A 20869-nucleotide genomic window follows, 5' to 3' on the forward strand; every position below is an offset into this window, starting at 1 on the left:
AGGCTCTGGATGCGTTTGCAGACAGCTGGGTCTGCAGGACCCGTCAGACATCCCAGGGGGGCACACTCAGTGTTTTAGCCCCCGCTGCTGCATGTGGAGGCTGGGGTGAACCTGCAGCATTGCGGGCTCTGCTGCTCCCCAGGACACTTCTTTGGGAAATATCCCCCACAGAGGGAACGAACGCGAACCCGTCCTCAGCAGCAGAGCTGACGGGGGCTGAGGGGGGCACTGGCCCCAACCCTACCCGCAGGGCTCAGCGGGGAGGGGACGGTGTCTGCAGGCACTGCCATGGTCCCCCTGGCCTGGCCCCTTACAACGAGCAGCCTGGCTGCTGAAGGAAGGAATGTTGCCAAGGAAGAGCCTGCAGAAAGTCCCCGGCTAAGAACAGCAGGATTTGGGGCTGTGCAGGGCCTGGGGAAACCCAGGGGCGCAAGCCTCTGTTCTGGGTTACTGGCTGCGTTCATCCTCGCTGGATGGGGGGGGGGTGCTTCTTAGCAGCACGCAGCTTTGGGAATTAATTCAAGTGTTTTCTCTATGACTGGATTTTACAGTTTTTAGAAAGAAAATGCTTTTTATTAGAAAGAAACAAAACACAATTCAGGAAGAAAATAAATAGATGTTCAATAGCCTCATTGCAACTGCAGGCAAAAAAAGGGAAAACCATTAAACAAAAATAAATTATTTCTTTTAAATAAAATATATCTGAACAATTGCATATTCATCTGTATTTGATACAGAAATTCCTAAAGGTAATTGCATGGGGCTATGAGATATAGGTCAGAGTAGACAAGCTAAAAAAAACAACCAACCAACCAAACAAACAAAAACACTGAACTCTTACTGTCAGTATGCAGAAACCCATACGTCAGGAATCAATTTTACAAACTCTCATGCATAAAAAGCCAAGAAGACCACACAAAAATAGACAAAGACCGGTCAACCACTTCCATCATTTCAGGATTTCCAACAAACTTTATTCCAAGCAAGGAACAAAAACCAAATGGTGATCCATTCTGTCAGAGGTCCATGCATAGCTTTGTGGCATAGAGGTTCACTTTTACTGTACGTACCTTTGAATATAATAAACGGGGTAGAATAGCCTTTATAAAAAAGTCTGTCATATGCAACTGGCCTTCAAATGAGCCTTTTATTGGTTGTAAGACATACACTTGGTACTTGAAAAACTGTATAAATAACCTTTAAAAACAAGCCTAACAAGACTACAGGAGACCGGACTTGTGGCTCCCACAAACACAGCCATGACCCTGGCCTGCCCTGACAGCACCTGCACCAGCCCCAGGGACGCTACAGGGCGAGTCGGCCACGCTGTGGGCTCGTACCGCTGCGCCGTCTCATCAGTGACAGCTCCTGGAGCATGCCCGAGCTGCCCAAGGAGATGGTGTAAAGAGCTGCCTGGTGAGAGCTGCAAGCACAACAGCCCTGATTCACTGTGTACGAAAGTGTTCTTCAGGAAAAAGTCCTTGGAGTAGGAAGGGCAGTCATAGCGACAGAAAGGGGCATATTCCAGCCAAATGCACCTTCATGGTCATCCTGGTCACAAGACAGCTAGCAGCACCGCTGAACACACTTTAAAACGTACTTCTAGGTGTTGGCATGCATATGCTAAGGGCTTTCTGAGTATCTAGGTAAGAAATACAGACTGGGAGCTCTACGGAGTGGGAGAAATGCAGATGGGCATACTATCACCACTATCTCTTGGGTGGGCTTCGTCTATTTTCTACCTAAGAGAAGAAGGGGCCCAGGGTATCTGAAGAATGCCTCGTTTTCATCCTGAGCTTGAGGGAACCAACCGTGCCTTTCCTGGCTCGGCCCCAGCACCACCGGCACGATCCCCTGCCGTGGGGCTGCCGTGGGCAGGAGGCACCACCGCAGGCAGCCGGGCGCAGTGGGCAGGACCGCGGCATCAGGACAGGGAGGTGATGTTGGAGCGCCCGCCCGGAGGGGCGATGATCTTCTGAGCCGTACGTCTGGCAATGTGGTCATCTGCCTGTGACCCTGCGGGAAAGGAGAGGCATGTGGCTGTAACATCCACAAGCTGTGAAGGTCCCGCTGCTTTAAATGCACCAGTCATCAAGTATTTCGCTTTTGAGCAGTGCTAGTATTTTCAATATGTGTTAATTTGGATGCTGTATTATCACAGTACAGTTTGGAATGACTTTGGTTGCCTGAATGCCTTTATTTTTTATTGCTTCTTTCTGGACGTTGTAAATGGCTTCCCTGTAAATAAACAGCTTCTATGCAATAAAACGTGGGACCCTGTAGATTTATTAAACACTGTATGATCCACCTGTATGAGTTCAGCCAGCCAAGAAAACAAAATGATGGCAGTTATTTTAAGACAAAGTGTAATTTTTTCCAAGGTCACTAATGCTGCCGGGCAGATTTTCACGGGATGCTGTGCCAGGCAGTGCTGAAGCACCCTCTGCCTACATGGGAAGGCAGAGGAAGTTTTATTGCTGGTTCCTGAGGATGGAGCTACACGACTCAGTCCAAGCTCAGAACTGAACCAGCCTGAACAAGCCAGCTGTCATACAGATATGTATCGCTTCCCCGGAGCCCTGACCACACACAGCCCCTGCCTGGCCTGGCAGGGCCTTGCCACCGCCCATGGCCTCCACCTCGCCCTCCCGCTCCGGGTGCCTCCAGCCAGGCCCGGCCACGCTCGTGGCGGCTCCTCAGCGCCGCCGGGCCCCGTCCCGCTGCGCCGGGCCGCACCTACCGGACAGGCTGAACCCCGACTGGTGCAGGTTGCGCACGGGGACGGGCGGCACTTTGCCCGCGCAGGCCGCCATCCTCGATGCCGTGGTGGGCGCCACGGCTTTCGTGCTTAGGACGACGTCGTGGACCGGCCCATCGTAGAGCCCCCGCGGGACGCCGTGCACCTCGGCCAGCTGCGGGGAGCGAAGGAGCAGGCGTGAGGAACACACAAACGCTGGCGAACCCGAACGGGATCCCGGCTGGTTTTGGTCCTCACCTACTGCTGCAGCGCTGCCGCACTAGCCCCTGGCTGCACTCACCCCAAAAAGAAAAGCACTTAAAGGTTAGTCCTGCAAAACTACTGCGCAAGGGGTTACCTGCATTTTGTGAAACAAGCATAAAAACTGCTTTTTATTCTTTCAGTCCTGGCACCCAGCTGCCATGCCGGTGTCTCACCCACAGGCCCCCTTCCGTTCCCCTTAAAGGCGGGCGGGCAGGAGGTGCCCGGCCCCTCGCCCACCACACCACGGCCGCTCTGCCCTGGTGGCAGCGTCCCAGCAGCACGCGCCCCAGGCGGTATGGCGTGGTGCCACTGCCGTGTCCTGCCACACTCCGTCCCTTCAGACCTGTATGAGAAAAGCCACAGCTGGCACAGGGAAAAGACTTAATTGCCAGTACTTCATCCAGAATGTGCTTAAGGCTGTTTCTCCTCACAGGCAAAACAGTGTGGCAGTCATTTGGGAGCCACAGGGTCAGAATGGGCTTGTTTTGCAGATGAGAAGTGCTGGGTTTCAAATAAGAAGGGACAGACTGATAGGTAATCAACAAGTATATAAAGTTTTCCATAGCAATTTTTCTCATACATCACCTTCATCTTCATGCTGACTGCCTTGTAGAGAAAATACTCTGCTCAGTGCTCTACAGCACTCCTCTTGACCCTAGCTCTTTTCCAAAGCTCCAGTTAAATCAAGGATCAAGAGATGGCATGGGCAGACTGTCTGGTTGCTTGCAAAGTACCAAGTGCGCCTGCCCAAATGAATTAACTTAAAGAAATCACTAACTGCCTGGTTTGACACTCAATTATCATCTAGCCAGGAGACTACGGACCTTCAGTAAGTGAGAGTTAATATTTAGCAAGCTCTGTCCTTTAGGACACAATAGCGGCACAGGGTGTCTTCTTTCAAAGCTAACACAGACACAACCTGACTGCTAGCAAGGAGCCCAGGGGCTCCTTGTCCCGGCAGCCCGCATGGCATCCCTGTGTGTGAGAGCAATGCAGAGGCTGCTAGGAGTGCCAGGGAGATGGAGCCGACAGCACAGGGCTTCTTGTGCTGCAGCTGTCGATGCTGCTGGACTGCCTGAAGGGACTGGAGGTGGACCACAAGGTCCTGCCCTCTCCTGGGGGCCTTCCCCTGACTCCACTGCAGCAGGGACTCCAGAGAGGCAAACTGGGACCACTGCTGCCACTGCCAGTGCTGTTGGTGAGCTTGGGGGTTGTGATTCTTGCACTGCATTCATCTACAGTGCATAATGAAAATGTCTAAAATAACCCATGGAAAAGGGAAGGAGGGCGCAGTCGTTAAGGAGATTTGTATACGTTTGAATGTCTTTGTATCTCCTAAAAAAGCTGTGCTAGCACACTGTAAAGGACTTAGTTATTTCCAGCAACTACTGAACGCTACCCCTATTAGTCACGGACAGAAGCAAAGCAGCAGATTGGTAATACAGTAACGTAATCATTTCTAGCACAGGTAGAGATGAATTCTTCCCTTCTAGCTCAATGCAAAACAAATAGATTTGGTAGAAGTCATATTTTTGCTCTGTATCTTTATAATAGGTAAGTAATGCTAATAAAACTAGTATGATCAGTTATAATACTAAAACAGGCATTATGAAGTAGTTTGTGCCAAGCCATACACCAAAGCAGTTACATGATAACATCACAGATTTCCAAGGTATGAGGAGGAGTAACATTAACAATACGCTTGTTTCTGCTGCCTATTGCACCAGCGGGCATACCAGAACAGTGACTTCAGTACAATAATGCAGGGAGACTGCAATGAAAATATGGGAGTATTGCAAATGAAGTCTTCTTACCCTGTTTCTTGCCTTTATTCTTTTATAAACAAAATCAGGGAACGTCTTTCTGGGAATGAAGCGACCTGACCCCTGGGTGACAAACAGGTTCCCATCCTCAAGAACAACTTTTCCTTGACTTATGACCACAGTAGGAGCCCCATGGCACTCCGTGCCTTCAAATATGTTGTACTCCACATTCTGGAAAAAAAAAAAAACAGGTTGTCAAGTAAATTTAAGATTTAAGAAAAGGAGGTCACAGTCTATCCAGTTACACATGCATGCGTTTTTGTACATTACTCCTCATGCACAATTAGTTGTACTTAACTTAAGCCTTTATATTTCAAATAATAAGGTTCTTCTAATTGGATGAACTAAGGCAAAGTGGAACAGAAAAATTAAATCCTCAGAAGATTCAGTACTTGCCCAAAAGACTCGTGGCATTCCTGAAGCAAACCAGATTTTTACTATACACTAACAAATAATTATTTAAAAACCTCAGAAGAGCTCTGCTGCAGTTCCACATTTGGTGACAACGTTCCTGTAATTTTTTTCCAAGACACTGCAAGTCTTCTACCACAGTAAATGTGAGAGAATTGAATTTTATGGGAAATGCAAAATCATGCCAACTTTTTTCAAATATTCCCATTACTATCACTAACAAACTACCCAAAACCCAAACTTTACCATGAAAAAATGCTGCATCTTGAAAAAGCATAAGAGAATTTTCTGGACAAAAAAAATAAACTGCTTCTATTTTTTAAAGAAAACACCAAAATATTTCAGTAATAATGATAATTTTCTTCAATAAAACACCTTGTGCCAAAAAATGTTTCTACATTAGTTTAAATCAGCTCCATCTTTAACTCACCTCACGCCACCTCAAATGCATCCCTCACTTTCAACTACAGCTTTCTACCCGAGACTCATGTTGGAAATTAATCTGGGGATGTCTGCAGCCTGGAAAACCACGGATAAAATGCCACTAAGAGACACCCCGAACTTTTTCTGACTGACTCACTCTGCCGACCAGCAACACCTGCCAAGGACCAGAGCCTGAGGGGAGGGCACCTGGGTCTCTGGGGCATGTTGGCGTTTGGCTCTGGTGGCAAAATGGCTTTACGCTATGAACAGCTGTTTTCTTTAATCATTGCACAGGTATTAAAAGAACCACTATCTGTTTTCTAAATTGGAACTTAAAAGTTCACATTGACCAAACAGGAATTAATGCGAGTTGGGGTTTGTTCCCCCATGTGCTTCAGGCCTCCACATGCTGCCTTCACTGGACACGCTCTTTCTTTTGATTTAGGACTCAAAACAAGGTCAACACCTTTTTTCCAGTCTGCAGCGAGCACATCAATCATAAGACCTGTGTTCCAGAGGCAGACTGTCTCAGCTCAATCACCCAGCTACTCAGTCAGAATCCTGCCCCTCACAAATTCTCCAGTTCTACAGTAAACAAGGGATATTTTTATTTGCTTGCATTTTAAAAATCAAATGCAAGGTCCTTCATCATCTTATCTACATTACTCACCCCTTGGTGAATGCACTAATCTTTCTGATCTGAAGAAGTGTATTACTTTACTGCTCTCTTCTGACTATAGTATCATCTCAATAAAATACTTAAAAAGCTAGTTTACCGAATTGTGGGTTTTTGCTGAGATAATTTTTGTCGCCTTGGGGTTCCACAAGACCAAGTCTGCATCAGAGCCGACTGCAATTCGCCCTTTCCTGGGGTAGCAGTTAAAGATTTTGGCAGCATTTGTACTGGTCACTGCTACAAAGTCATTCTCATCCATCTTCCCTGAGACCTGGACAGCAGAGGGAAGGAAGGACCATTTGATACGGGAAAGCACAGCGGGCCCACCACAAACAAATCTGCACTTTCCATACAAACACAGAGATTGCATGCAACTTTTCTCTTAGCGCTTTTATACACCGACAAAAATCCCACAGTCTTGACCACAGTATTTAATTCAAGATGTTTGTCCCCGCGATGGTTATTAAGCTCCGCTGAAGCATTAAACAGCTGGAAATGGACCACTCAGACGTTCAACAGCTGCCTCATCTAGTGGGTGGTGTCCCTGCCTATGGCAGGGGGCTGGAGTTCGATGGTCTGTAAGGTCCCTTCCAACCCAAGCCACACTATGATTCTACAGAATTATATTTCATAGAAAATCTGAGTTGGAAGGGACCCACAAGGATCATTGAGTCCAACTCCTAAAGAACTCCTTCGTTTCCTCAAGAACAAAGCCTACATGAGACTTCAGCATGGTTCCCTGCCTCCAGGAAGTCGCCACGAAGCTCTCCGTGCCACGGGATGCATTCCCGGGGGTGCTCTGGGGGGCGGCAGGCCCACGGGGCTGAGCACACCGACGTGCAGCGGTGTGGGACAGGGCTGCGGGAACCTCCTGCAGGTATAACGGATGCTCCCTGTCCCCTCCAACCTCCCCGGGCCTCCTGCGAACTCTAGTGAAGAGCAACATCACGTCCTCCCCTTACAGAAATCTGTAGAAGACTTTCTCTCCTGACTGCAAGTTGAAGCGGGGGGGTTATTCCCCCACCGAACCCTTTGAAGACACTTTGAAGGCATTCGAGTGTCACATTCTCTCCCATTATCAAGCTCTTCTGAAGGAGCAGTCTAGACAATGTCACACTTCAGGGCTCATTTGAATTAATGAGAAATCTGACATCATCTGCCCCAAGCACTCTTCACATCTACTTGTGTTCGCGTGGAGGAAGGAATCAGTGTTATTTCAGTACCTACCACACACTTCTCCCAAATTACTGACATTCGTTCTTCAATGCCGTTTGTTCCCTCGGGAATGAGGGTGAAGTTGTCTTTTCCCACTGCCTTCTGGGCGGTGGTAAACGTGCAGTGAGCGCTGCCCGCCACCTGCAGGTCGCCGCTGGGACAAACAGAAGAGATGTGGTCAGAGGCAAAGAACGACAGCGGCTTTGAATGGGCTTCTGGGAACTGTGAAAATGTGTCTCCTTTCCGCTGAAAGGGCTGCTCTCCCTGGGTGAAGTTCACCCTTGCCTACAAGACTGTGACACAAGTGCCTGCGGGCTCTGTGCTCCGCCTGTTTGCTGTACATTGATTTAATCAATAAACGCTGCACAGGCAGGCGACTTCCGATCTTTAAATCCCACTGAAAGTCCAGATAAGTTAAGGCAATTTTTACAAGTACACAGAGGCATCTCACTCTACTAATTTGTACAGGAATAAAGCACTGAAATCTTCTAAGAACAGTAACAGCAGCCTCATATGTGCTTTTGATATTTTCTCGTAAACTGGCTATTACTTTTACTGTTTAGTAAACATCTCAATCTTTGTACCTTCATTTTGAACCTCATATTGTTTTAATATGAAAGTGGTTCTAAGAAGAACCGTTCTTTTGATATGGTGCTAAAATATCTCTTAAAGCAAGGATATGGTTAAATAAAACAAGATTCTGGATAAAACCAAATGTAATGTCCTATAAGATACTACATTTTACGTAGTACTGTATGGATGCATACTGCATGTAAATGCAAAGTTCCAGTCACAGTTGCATCTCTGGATACAGACAGAGCACATGCAGCCATTGTTATTCACCTGTCCATTTGTTTGCTGACTTGTCAGTGTCTGTTGTGTTTGTGAACTGTTCCAGAGATGCTCATGCTGACATGATGGGCTTTGTTGTATAACAATAGATTGAAAACAGCTCTCCAGGGTAACATGCCCTAAATGTTTATGTTTCAGATTTTAAAAGCTTGTGAATACCTAACGTTGCTTCTGATAAACCCTTCAATTTACCATAAAGCTAAACTAATGCAGGTAGATTTCTGTGGCCTACGGTGAGACAGAGCACTGCTGGCCGCTGAGTTCCCCGTGCCCTGGGCCCCCCGGGTGACAGGGAGGGCGCAGCGTGCTCCCGATCGCAGTTCTGAGGATGGAAGCAGGTCGTGTGAGACTGATTTATATGGGAGAAGTCTGGTAGCTGCCACCCGGCTTCATCAAAGCCGAACCTAGATTCTCCTTCAAAGCAGCCACACGACTGTCACCTGGCTCCTTGTTAGAAAAAACAACCCAAGATTTACGCTTCTGCTACGGAGAAGCGTGGCAGTCTCTAGGCTGGTTTCCGCACGTTGACTGCACTCCAGCGGGCTCAGGGAGGCGCAGGCCGTGCCGCACGCCACGTGCCCACGTGCAGGCTGCCCACCTGCTACCGGTGCTACCGGTGCCCTCCGGAAATCCCATCTGCACCGCTCCACCACATACCCAGCCGGGCAGGGTGTAAGCACCACAGGCGCCAGCACAGAACTCACCAGGACAGCAGGGAGGTGAGACGATCCGGCGTGCTCGGGTCGGGGCTGATGGGAGGAGAGGTGACGAAGGCTGCGGCTTTGGCCCAGTTCTTACTCCAGTAGTGCGAGCCGTCGGTGCTGAGGCTGGCGGTGATGGGCTCTCCGTACACAACAGTGCCTGCAGAGCAATGGTATCGGGGACTGCAAACGTGCTGCATGCCCTTGAGCCTCCTTTCACACAGCGCAGACAAATACCGTGGTTAGCAGTAAGGATGGCTTCATTTACCTCCTGTGCTCTCAGTATTTCAGCTTTTTAAATATAGACTAATCCCTCAGATTATCTCAGATGACTGGGAAGCACTGCCAGAACAAGTTTTGAATGCATCTCTTTTCCCCTTAGAAAAAAATGCACATTTCTATCTGCTAAGCGTTACACATTTCTTTACATCAAATCGGAGGCTCTCTGGCTGGGGGCAGCCATGGCTGCAGAACACCGTGTTCTCAGGACATTGCTCAACCTTGCTTCCCTGTAGGAACATTGCTAGCCCTCCCCAGCGCACCCCATTTAAATATGGAGTTTGTTCCAGTTCCATTTTTCATTTAGTTCATGAGAAATGATCAGAAGCGAGCTGTTGTTTTCTTTTTTTGCTGCATCTACTCGGATTCGGGTGTCAGTTTCAAGCACATCTCTTCACATCTTTTGAGTTCAGTTCAGAGCAATTAGCTCTGGCATACTCTGTGAAGAAAAGCCAACACCAAGTTTTAGCACCCTTAAAATGTGAGAGAACTCAGGTGCTAACGAGTTATTAAACCTTGCAGCTAGCATGACATTCCTGGACGTATTTGAATAGGCTTAATTAGTGTGCAAACATTAAATAGCGCTTTACCTTTTCTCTTTGCTTGGGCTAACACATCTGCTGCACCTTTGCTCATTATTTTTGTGATGTACAAGGGGCAGTTGGCTTGTTTTGCTATTGTAATGGCCCGGTACACTGCCTCTGCTTCAACCTGCGGACACAAAAACGAATACAAGCAGAAAACACCTCAAGACATCTCTGTCAAAGCTGAACCACCACAAGCAGTGGCTGGTCTGCAGCTTTGAATAGTTCTGCTGGAAAAGCTGTTGACATTACCTCCTCGGGGCGGCTCAGGACATGCCCTTCTGGCCCCGTAATCCCAAGGTCCAACAGTCTCTTTTGCTCCTAGGGGGAAGACGATGAACAAGTGAGCAATGTGAATAGTCTGTCTGAAGTGATGTGGGACTCACCTTGTTCAGAAGTGCCTGGCGGATGATGGCAATTCATGAATACAATTACATGATACATGTAAATGATAAATGAATACAATTACATGATATCTATGACAATCCATCAACTGCTGGGAGTGAAAGTAAGGCCCACCTTATGCTGTGGAAACATCTTTGGACTGGGAACTGCTACATGTCCTTTGGACCTTCTCTATTTTTTAAACCCAGTTACAGTTCTGGAAGATTTGGGATTTCAGACCCACCGCTGCTTACTCTAAGCCTATGCTAAAAATGATTCACGGCTACAGAAAAGGAGCAGGTATCTCCTGGGCTCTTGAGCCTAGGCTGAAGCTGCTCAGAGAATCCCATGGAACAAGAGAAGATGGGGGTGGGAACTACCCTCTAACTTGTTTGTTCAGATAAACCCATTTCAAGGACTGGGATTCTGCTTTCATTTTAAACTCTCCTCCCACACCATGCTGAACACTTAAGTGACCGTAAACTAAAAGGAACCACAAGTCTAATTCTACATCTATCAACTATTTGCAGTATTTACCTAGGACTTTCTTCTCTAAAGCTAAAAAGGAAAAATAATGAACAGTTTGCAATACCAAGTAAGTTCTTGAAAGCCATTTTTGGAGATTATATATTACCACGTCTAATGTAGATTATTTAAAAAATGCAAAACTCTTTAACCTTCTCAAGTCCTCAAGTCTTCTAAGCATACTCAAGATTTCTAAACAAGATAAATAATGTGATAAAATATCACTTAAGGCAGTCAGTCAACCTTTAAGAGGCTCCTATCTGGGAACTATTGAACAGATTTCTGTGATGAAACCCAAGTGCATGGGAAAAACTGGAAGGATGCTGTTGATTTTAGCAGGAGCTCCAGATCCTCCTGCACATTCTTGTGTCTGCACATGCTACCACAACAGGATTTCATCTCAGCCCCTTCCCGCCAAAGCTTTGGTACTCAGATTATACTGGAGACCAAATCCCACCAGGAGCGTGTGGGTGGAGGAGAGAAGGGGCAGGTGACGGATGACACCATTTCTGGATTCCCCTGACCTCTTCAGGCTTGGTGTCAAGATGCAAAGAGGAATGAGAGATTGCCCTGCTAGAGGTTTCAAAGGTGAACAATCCAGGTGATAGCAGTGGACAGCACACACTAAAAGTGCATGCTGATTCTCTTCCCAAAGCAATTGCGGGTTGCTCCTCTTTGTCTCATTTGGACATATCTCTGTTGATTTTGCAGCATCAAATGAATGCTAAAAGCATGCTGGCACCGTCTATTAGAGTCTGTCTCCTATCTGTTGAAGTCAGCACTTTGCCTTACATCAAGTTACTCTGCTCCACCTTTAATTTAAATGAACGTAATTACTGTACCTCATCAATGATGTCTCCGTTTTCAGCATGCACTTGGGCAATGGCCCCCAAGTCTCGAATAATGCTGAATATTTCATACATCTGTCAAGAGAGAATGGGTTGCCCAGTATCAGATAAATTATGGTCTATGCTCAGAAGTGCAAAATTACTTCTATTGCACTTTGGCTGTCTGTATTACCTGGGCATCAGTGCACTGAAGTTTGTCTTTATAAGCCATAAAAACCAGGAAGGAGTTCACGCCTTGAAAAAAGAAAACAACACGTGCATTTATTATCACAGCTCAGAACGCAGCACCTTGGTACGGGCTGAGCAGAGATGTTCGACTCAGGTGGCTTTGTGCAGGGGGGGGTTAGGCTGAAAGCAAACCAAGGCTAAGCACTGAAACTCTTCTCATGAGAGCTGAACCCCACGTTTTGGGAGTCACGAGAGACAATACGCTCCTATGTTTGGATACACCTGAACAAAAAAAAAACCACATCATCCATTTCTGATTTTAGATACTCTCTGTAACTCGATCCAAATTCACAGAAATAAATGCATTGCTTTCAAACTTAATTTTCCCTCCAGAAGTGGTCTGAATTTATGGTTTCTTTCAACTTCTAACTGTATTTGAATTAATGCATTACTGCCAAGACCACAAAATACAACAAAATATGAGACTCTCTTGTTTTAAAGCACTGTTATTTAGCACATTGGCATTTAGTTAGACAAATAGACGTACAGTATTTCTGCACACAGCATTGCACACAATCTTAATTCATTTCTGTCAAACATGAAACATGAAGAATGGTGTCAAAGCCTGACAATTGCCACAGTTTTTTATATGGATAAAGGCAACAACTAATCCCAAACTACGATCAAATTGCAAACAAACTGTATTTCATGGGAACATACATATGAAAAATATCTGGTTTAAGCTTTGAATGGCTACATTACTTCATCCGCTCAGCATTTTAATGGGAAATTCACTGCAAATTTCTATGTTAATTGACCAATTAAGCCCTTGCTTGCAAGACTGCAAATTACACTGAAGTCATTTAGCTCTACATTAGCATATCTGAAAGCAAAATGTAGTTCCAAACATCGAATTAAGTATTAATGAAATGCATGAATTCCTGACACATGGCCAGCTTTTTGGTAAGCTATATCCAAGGGATACTTTAGGATGTACAGGAATTAGAAACACAAATGACATCTCTGGGAAAACCCTAAAGCTTTTGGGCCTGTTAGTCCAGTCTCAAATGTTTTTATTTAAATATTGTCTGTAAGTCAGGGAGCCTGAATCAGGAAGCCTGATATAATTTCTGTAGTTTCCAAAACAGATTTTCAATACTGGGCTATAAATTGCCCAAAGGTAAGAGCACATGAACAAGATCCTGCAAAATATGTTAGGGTATGAATCCAGTGTAAATACTCTTGTCTACATCTTTAGCCTAGATGGTAAAAGATGGGTGATTCACACCTCAATAGCAAATGAGTAAGGTCCCCTGCACGTACGCATTTATCAGTGGATAAAAGCATTACTGCAGAGAAGCACTGTCACAGCTTACCCTGGGGGAACTTGCTTATGTGCCTATACTGCAATATTCTTTTTTTTTTTTTTTTTGGTGGGGGTGGGGTTGTGTCAGAATACTGCTCTTTGTGCTTTACCTTTGTCTTTCACGAGGGCTTCCAGCTCCTCTTTGAGGCTTTCGTGCCAGCGAGGGATGTCGACGTGCAGTGAGTAATCACAACAGGCTTTGCTGTCGGCGCACTCTCTCCACTGCTCGTATGCAGCAAGAAGGCTCGTTCCGGGATCGGGGAACACGTGGTCAACTGAGGAAATACTGCAGAGTATTGGTATGCTTTCTAGGGACAGCTCTGTGTGACTAGAGAAACACCTGGAGATTACAACAGCCACAGGTATTTCTGTGCAAGACTTTACTGCTATGATAAAGAGACATTTTCATAGTAATTCGCTTTTATAGCTTTGATTACAGATACATGTATCAGAAAAGTGAAACAAAAGAAACAGACTAACTAATTTATGGCTATTGTTATGCCTTTTTTTTCATACAGCCTCCACCACATGGCAAGCTGAGAGGACAAAGCATGGCCTTGCATACTGCTGCGCAGCTCCCTTGGGCATTCCCCACGTGCAGCCATGCACAGCCCATCCCTTTCTGCTTTTCCTCTTGTGTTTGCTCTTAATCCCTGCGGTACTGGCTATGACAATGGGACAGAACGACAGCAGATTTTTTCAGAACTGCTTCTTTGGGCCAATACTACCATGTGCTTTGGGAACAGAATAAGAACAAAACAGAAATAAAAATTATTCTACATACATAACAAAAAATATATATAAAAAGGTGTTTAAAGTTTTCTTCTGCTTTACTGTCTTATGAGGTAAAACAGGAACAGCTATATGTTTGCAATATATGTGTACAGCAAAGGAAGGCAGATACTGAAAGGCACATAATGCATTTTAATTAGTTTTGCGATGTTTTGATTACTATAGCAAAAATTAACATTTCTCTGCTTTGAGGATAAATAATCTCTGCCACGACAAAAGGCCCCATGTATTTCACTACACGATGTTCTACTTAGAAGTCTGTTCAAACACCGCTCCGTCTTACTGATCATTGTGGTTCCTCCTGCCAGGGCTGCTTTCGTGCCTTGGTAGAAGTCATCAGCAGAGGTCATCCCCATCACAGGCATCTGCAGCCTTGTATGCACGTCTATCCCGCCCGGCATAACGATCTGGCTGTAGGCATCAACTGTCTTCACCCCACTGGGAACGATCAAGTTTTCTCCAATTTGTCTGAAAACAGTATTAAGATGCCCTGGTAAGTGGCAGCAACTTTTAAGTGCGGGTGTACAAAGAGCCCAGTCCAAGCCCTGCTGGTGGGGCCCGCTCATGTGGGCTTCCCCAGCTCTTCTGGGGAACGTTCCCTGCCAGGCTGTCCCCAGAGCAGGGCAGAGCTCTGCTCCGACAGAGCACGGTCAGGAGCTGTCGGCTCCAGGACCGGACCGGGATCTGCCGAACCAAACCCCGCATCCCTCCCTGCCCCGGGGCTGCCTAACGCCGCTGGGGCACACTAGGCACTGCCTGGCCATATTCTAAAATTCTTGTTTTTCAGATAGGGGACATATTTCCACGAGAAAAACTGACAGAAAGGAACCTTGTTCAAATTAAATGATGCTGTAATATTCCCGGAAATTTTGTTACAAAAAAAACCCACAAAATTTTAACTTACTTTATTAAACCATCTTCCACATAAATGTCTGCATAAAATGACTGGTCATCGTTGACAATTTTTCCTCCCTTGATTAGAAGCTGATCGCTCTAGTGGAAAAGCAAATAAAAATTCGAGATTGCTTTATTTAGATGCTTCTTTGCTCAGGATGAGCTTTTATGAAGTCTAGGACTTAACATTTTGTGCTTTAACGATCCAAATTTAGTTTAATATCCTAAGTATTCCATACCAAAGCCCAGCTGTACCCTGCAGAAAAGTCCACATACAGTTTCAGAGCAAGACACAATCTCCTGTGATGCAGGGCACGAGCCCAGGACAGGGACGCCGCAGAGCCCAGGCGCCCAGCTCCGGAGGCAGGGCTCGCAGGGAGCACGCCAGCGGCCGGGCGCTGTGGTGGGGCCTGGCCCCGGGCCCGTGCAGAGCAAGCCCCGGGCAGGAGCCCCCTCGGACCCGTGACGGGTGCCGGGACCGGCTGCCCGGGTGAGGTGCTCAGCGGCTCTACCAGTGTGGCAAGACAACATCCCGAAGCTCAGCCGTGCATCTGACTCCTCCATCAGCGCCTCTTGTGAGGGCTGTTAAGTGCATCTTATTAACCCGGTAATTTATTGGCATTCCCTAATTAGCTTTCCCAGTCTTGTCAAAGGCTGGTAATGCCTCAAGGACTTGCTTCATTTCAAAGCAAGACTGTGGCACGGTTGTCAGCCTTACAAGATCTTTAACCACAAAAATCAGAAAGCAGCTGCATTTCTGTAAACGTGGAACTGCAGCAGAACGAGGGGCTCCTTCCCTGCTCTCTGGTGCCGTTAAGGGCCGAAAGGGGCCGTCCCGGGGCCGTCCCGGGGCACAGACCCCGCGGAGGGACGCAGGAGCAGGCGGCACAGCCCGCACGGCTGCCCGCACGGCACCGTGCGCTGCCGCAACGCCGAGCCTGGAAAACCCCCGGCGCCTGGTTCTAGAGCCCCTCAGGGCCGCACGGAGAAGCTACCCAACGACTGCGCTGCTGGTTCCCCAACTCCCAAGGCGCTCACCGCCCCCCCGCTCGGCTCCCGGCCCCGCAATCCCGGTCCCGGGAAGGCTCCGCCCTGGCGGCCCCGGCCCCGCAGCCGCTGCCCGCGGGGTCCGCCCGGGAGCGCGGCCGGGGGGCGGCCGAGGGAAGAAAGGAAAGAAAGGAGAGGAAGGAAGAGCGGAGCTGCCGGGGGCGCGTCCTGCTGCTGCCCCGAGCCCCGGCAGCAGGGGAGGGAGGGGAAGGAGGGGAAGGAGGGAATCGCCCCGCAGCAGCGCTGCCGGGGTCCGGTGGGGGCAGCGCCCCCCGCCCCCTGCCCCGCGCCCCCGCCGCCTTTGTCCGCGGCCCCGGCTCCGTGCGCGGCCGGGGGGACAAAGCCGGCAGCCGCCGGGCCGGGCCGACAAAGGGCCCGCGGGCCGCCCGCCGCCGCCGGGAGGGGAGCGGAGGGGAGGGCCCGTGCGGGGCCGGCCCGGGGCGGGCGGCAGCCGGGGAGCGGCGAGCTCCGGCCGCCGGGAGCGGCTGCGCCGCGCGCCCTCACCGTGCTGCGGGGGATGCTCTTCTTGCCCGGCTGCGACATCCTCCTGCCTGCCTCCCTGCCCGGCCGTGCCCGCGCGCCCGTGCGCGCGCCCGTGCGCGCCTGCGCGCCCCCGCCGCCGGCTCCCCCCGCTCCCCCTCGGCCCCCCCCGGCCCGGGGCCGCGCTGCCGGCACTGCGGGGCCGGGGCGCTGCGGGACCCAGCCCGGGGCCGGCGGCACTCGGCGCGCGCTCGCCTCGGCCGTGCGGGGCCGTCTGCGGGCCGGGGGCTTCCCCGTCGCCGAGGGGAGCCGTGCCCCCGGGGGGAACCACAGCGCCCGGAGCGGTTCGGGGTGGCAGGGACCCTAGCGACCGTCCTGTGCCACCCCTGCCATGGGCAGGACCCCTGCCCCAGCCCAGGCTGCCCAAAGCCCCCCAGCCTGGCCTTGGGCACTGCCAGGGATGGGGCACCCACAGCTCCTCGGGGCAGCCTGGGCAGGGCCTCGCCGCCCTCAGGGGGAAGAATTTCTTCCCAACATCTACTCTAAACCTCCCCTCTTCCAGTTTAAGGAAGCCCCGTCCCCAGCGCTCCGCAGCCCTGCCCCGCGGGCACGGCGCTCGCTGCCGCCGACCCCGGCTCGGAGTCCCCCGAGCCCCCGACGGGACGCGACGGGACGGGACGGGACGGGACGGGACGCGGAAGGGAGCCGGCCCAGCCCGTGTCCCGGCTGAGCCCCGCCGGCGGGGCCCGTTGGGGTGGCGCGGTGCGGCGGGCGCCCCTCACCTACCTGCCGGCAGCCGTCGGGCGGCTCTCCCGCGGCGGCGGCCTCCGAGCAGCGGAGCGGCGGCGCGGCCCCCCCGGGGCTGGCGGCCGGGACAGCGGCGCCGTGCCCGTCGGACGGGGCGCCGGGCGGGCCGGGGCCGGGGCCGGGGCCGCGGGGCCGGCCGGCGCCGAGCGAGGGGAAGTCCAGCGTCTTGTTGTCGAAGGCGTCCTCCACGCTGCAGAACATGCCGCCGCGCTTCTGCCGCGGCCGCGGGCTGCCCGCGCCCAGCCCCGCGAAGCAGGCGGGCAGCGCCTCCGCCCGCCGCCCCGACATGGCGGGCACCGGGCGGCCGCGGCGGGAGGGGGCACGGGCAGCGCCCGCCCCGATCCCGCGGCCTCCCCCCGGCCCCCGGCCCCCTCCCCGCGGTGCGTCCCCTGGGGCCGGTCGGAGCGCCCCGAGCTGCGGCCGCCGCTGGGCCGGGCTGGGCCGGGCTGGGCCGGGCCGGGCTGCGCTGCCCGCCGAGCGCCGCCGCTCCGCCGGGGCTGGCTGCCGGGGCGCGGGGTGGGCGCGGGGTGGGCGCGGGGGGAGCTCACGCCGCGGGGGCTGCGGGAGCGCGCTTCGGTCGTGATCCTTCGTGCGGTGCCGTCGCGTTGTCGTGATACCGGCCGCGCAGGTAAAGCCCCGGGGCTGAGAGCTAGGGCGTGAGAATGAGACAAACCCAACAACCAACCCGCGTAGTGGCTGTAGCTAACCAAAGGCTTTCGTCTGCAACCTGGAGCAGAAACAAAACGATTTGTCTAAGTTCAAGGTTTAAAACAGATCTTTTTATTAAAAGCTTACAATAATTTATGTATTTTACAAATGAATAGAAAGTCTCTTGATATATATCATATGAATCACAATACAAAAATATGTGTAAAATTCTGTAATTGATCAATCCAGCCCTGTTCTAGGCCTGTCAATTACTGTCTCAGCACTGAACCAAACGTTACGTATTCAGGGTATGGTTATTCAGAGATTATCTTAGAGAACACAAGTCACGGCACACTGGCCATGGGGGGGGGAAGAAAAAAAAATTTCTCTGGTTTACAGTTTGCATAAATTTACAATAGTTCCTTTTTATAAAATGTACAATACGTAAGTACATGGTTTAATGCACATATTCACAATACAATTTCCTGAGTCTAAACTAAATCCATTACTGTGCTAAAACACACTGCCCACTGCCAGGTTTCAGCGGTGGCGTTGGAGACGCCAGGGGATTTGGCATCAGACCACCAGGAATGACTCCCGTCTCCTCTTCACTGTCAGTAGTTTTGTTCACGAGCTGCGTAAGGCACTCGAGGATACACTGAAGGCTACAGATATTTCTAGAGCAGAATACTTTAACTAATAGCCACAGTCCTTCAACAGCTTGAACAAGAAGTACAGGCCTGAAACGCACAACATACGGTTGTTGACGAAGTAAGCTGCAATTCGAATGGATTTTAGTTTAGACATAATCAAAAAATCCGCATTGCTATGCACATGCTGTAATCGGTCAGCACAACTCGTGGTTCACATCAACCCAAGTGCTTCGTTACCTGGACTGTGAACATTTATGACTATTTTGGCATTTCTTCAGAAAGTCTACATTTATGAGCTACTGCATTTATACGTACTTCTCAAATTCCAGTAGGCAAACATAGCTATGGTAATAGATCGGTAATGAAAGCGGTGATACGCGTGGTTTGTCTTGTGTCTGCCCCCCTGGCTTGCCATTGTTTGAAGGAGGCTTGGGGCATCTTCACAGGGTGCACGCAGGAGCAGGGCTGGTGGCTGCGGCTTACGGCCGCTTGGTCGCGGAGCAGGCGCTCGCCAGCCTCAGGCAGGCTGGGCCCCAGTGGCTTGCACCCATGGGGGGGCTGCAGGAGGAACGCCTTGAGACAGAGCCCAGTTTCGGCGAAGGCTCCCCCCCCGCGGTCCCATGGCTTTGAGACCACCGTGCTTTTAGGAGCCACGCAGGAGCCATGCGTAAGAAGGCAGCAGCCGAGGTCTGGTGCAGCTTGTCTCACCGGTGAGGGCCCCGCTCGCCAGGACGGCTTCTCACTGCGGCCGAGGACCCTGTGAGCTGCACAAAGCCCTGCTTGTCACACCGAGCCCCGATGGGATCAACATAAAAGGGACGGAAAACTGAGCAAAAAAACGCTTATGTTGAAATTAAATAGCACATTTATGTAAATGTCCTGTCTGTGCCTTTAAACACAAGAAACTTTTTTTAAAACATTCTTTGAGCCATTTTTTTCTTTCCTATGTACATAACTTTTTACATGTAAATATTAACATATGCATAAGCATAATCCCTTATTTACACATGTATCTGTCCTATACAGTTAGCTTTTTGTTAAAGAAAACATGATCAAGAAAGCCTAATTTAGGGGGAAGCAGAACTGAAATTCTTGACGTATATACACAACATGCAGAAGCATGGCCTGAGTAAACCGAGGTGAAATGTATCCGAGCAACTTCCAAAGACACTGGTCCTCGCTGTTCCAGGTCCTGAACAGCGCAGCAGATATCCTGCATATTCACACTGATAGCAGCTTCCGTGCTCCTGTGCTCCCCGGAGCGCCGGGGCCGTGTTCAGGCGGTAAGTTAAGGCATTTCGACAGATGCCAGCATGGGACGCTCCAGCAGACTTCCAGCCAACAACGTCTCCACCAGAGTCGAGTAATGTCTTGGACTGCAGGTAGTTACCACATACTATTGTTTGCAGTTCTTCCAAGTCAATGAAGTATGTTAAGACATCATGTTTAAGGAGAACTCAAAATGGACACTTAGGATTTAACAACGTTTTATGCATAAAACGGGGAAGTAAAAATTTAGCACGTCTGCGTAATTCCAGTATAGATGCTCATATCTGGTAGAACTGGAATTAGTTAAATCACTCTTACAGTATAATCATATACTGATACCAAAATCCATAACCTTTGCTTTAAAATGTTTTGTCATACTACTTCAGTACAAATATAACACTTTTATGAATAATTCATTTTCTTATATTTTTGTAGCTTAGCTCCCTTTGCTGTTCACACTGTCCAGTTTAAAGTGGACGATTGATGTACAATCATCTGGAGGTTTTTTAGGATTTCAGTATCAAGGGATTTTCTTCTTCGCTTATAAACTCAACATAAGTTGCGGAAGCAGTACAGGTACCTATAGAATAAAATAAACATCAGAATTAACTACAACTGCGATTGTCTCTCCAGGAGGTGATTTTTCAGTCCCAAGCACTTCAGCATTTCCAGTTTATGAGGTTTGGCAGCTGGCATTACATGGCTCTCAGTTCTACCTACAGTTGGAGTTGGTTTATCCAATTGTGATTTTTCTCTGAAAACAAACAAACAAAACCCAGTAGAAATGATCCCCCTCTCCATTTCCAAAACCAGGGACTTAATGGCTATCCTGCCTGAGCACACATCTCAGTCTGTTGCCAGGAACGTAATCGATGCTAAATGCTCCTGCCAGGCACTGGGAACTTCAAAGAGACAACGCAGCGGTATAAGCCACTTCAAAGAGAGCTGGTCCCCACAGACAGCTGTATGTAAGTGCAATGGGCAGAGGAAGGAATTGTGTCACAGCAAGGACGAGTTAAATAC

General features: G+C 49.6%; 1 protein-coding gene across 1 annotated transcript; it reads right to left on the reverse strand.

The window, feature by feature from the left end:
• Window positions 1-887: 887 nt before the first annotated feature.
• On the reverse strand, window positions 888-16593 carry DPYSL4 (dihydropyrimidinase like 4). The gene is made up of 14 exons (XM_035547718.2): window positions 16494-16593; window positions 14953-15041; window positions 14332-14516; window positions 13367-13531; window positions 11895-11956; window positions 11717-11797; window positions 10218-10286; window positions 9972-10092; window positions 9106-9262; window positions 7562-7703; window positions 6435-6605; window positions 4816-4995; window positions 2741-2912; window positions 888-2016 (listed from the first exon to the last, which is right to left on the reverse strand). The coding sequence occupies exons 1-14, from the start codon at window positions 16530-16532 to the stop codon at window positions 1925-1927; spliced, it is 1725 nt and encodes a 574-aa protein (XP_035403611.1). The 5' UTR covers window positions 16533-16593; the 3' UTR covers window positions 888-1924.
• Window positions 16594-20869: the final 4276 nt, after the last annotated feature.

The sequence above is a fragment of the Cygnus atratus genome, chromosome 7 (genome assembly GCF_013377495.2).
Source record: "Cygnus atratus isolate AKBS03 ecotype Queensland, Australia chromosome 7, CAtr_DNAZoo_HiC_assembly, whole genome shotgun sequence".
Lineage (NCBI taxonomy): Eukaryota > Metazoa > Chordata > Aves > Anseriformes > Anatidae > Cygnus > Cygnus atratus.

What these genes read in the sequence shown, in the direction of transcription:
- DPYSL4 (XM_035547718.2), bottom strand. Translation starts at nt 16,532, where the DNA reads ATGTCGCAGCCGGGCAAGAAGAGCATCCCCCGCAGCACG. An exon ending in AGCCCAAGCAAAGAGAAAAG is followed by an intron (nt 9,263 to 9,971) that starts GTAAAGCGCTAT and finishes ATTGCTCTGCAG; the next exon opens with GCACTGTTGTGTACGGAGAG. An exon ending in CTCACCTCCCTGCTGTCCTG is followed by an intron (nt 7,704 to 9,105) that starts GTGAGTTCTGTG and finishes TGTTTGTCCCAG; the next exon opens with CGGCGACCTGCAGGTGGCGG.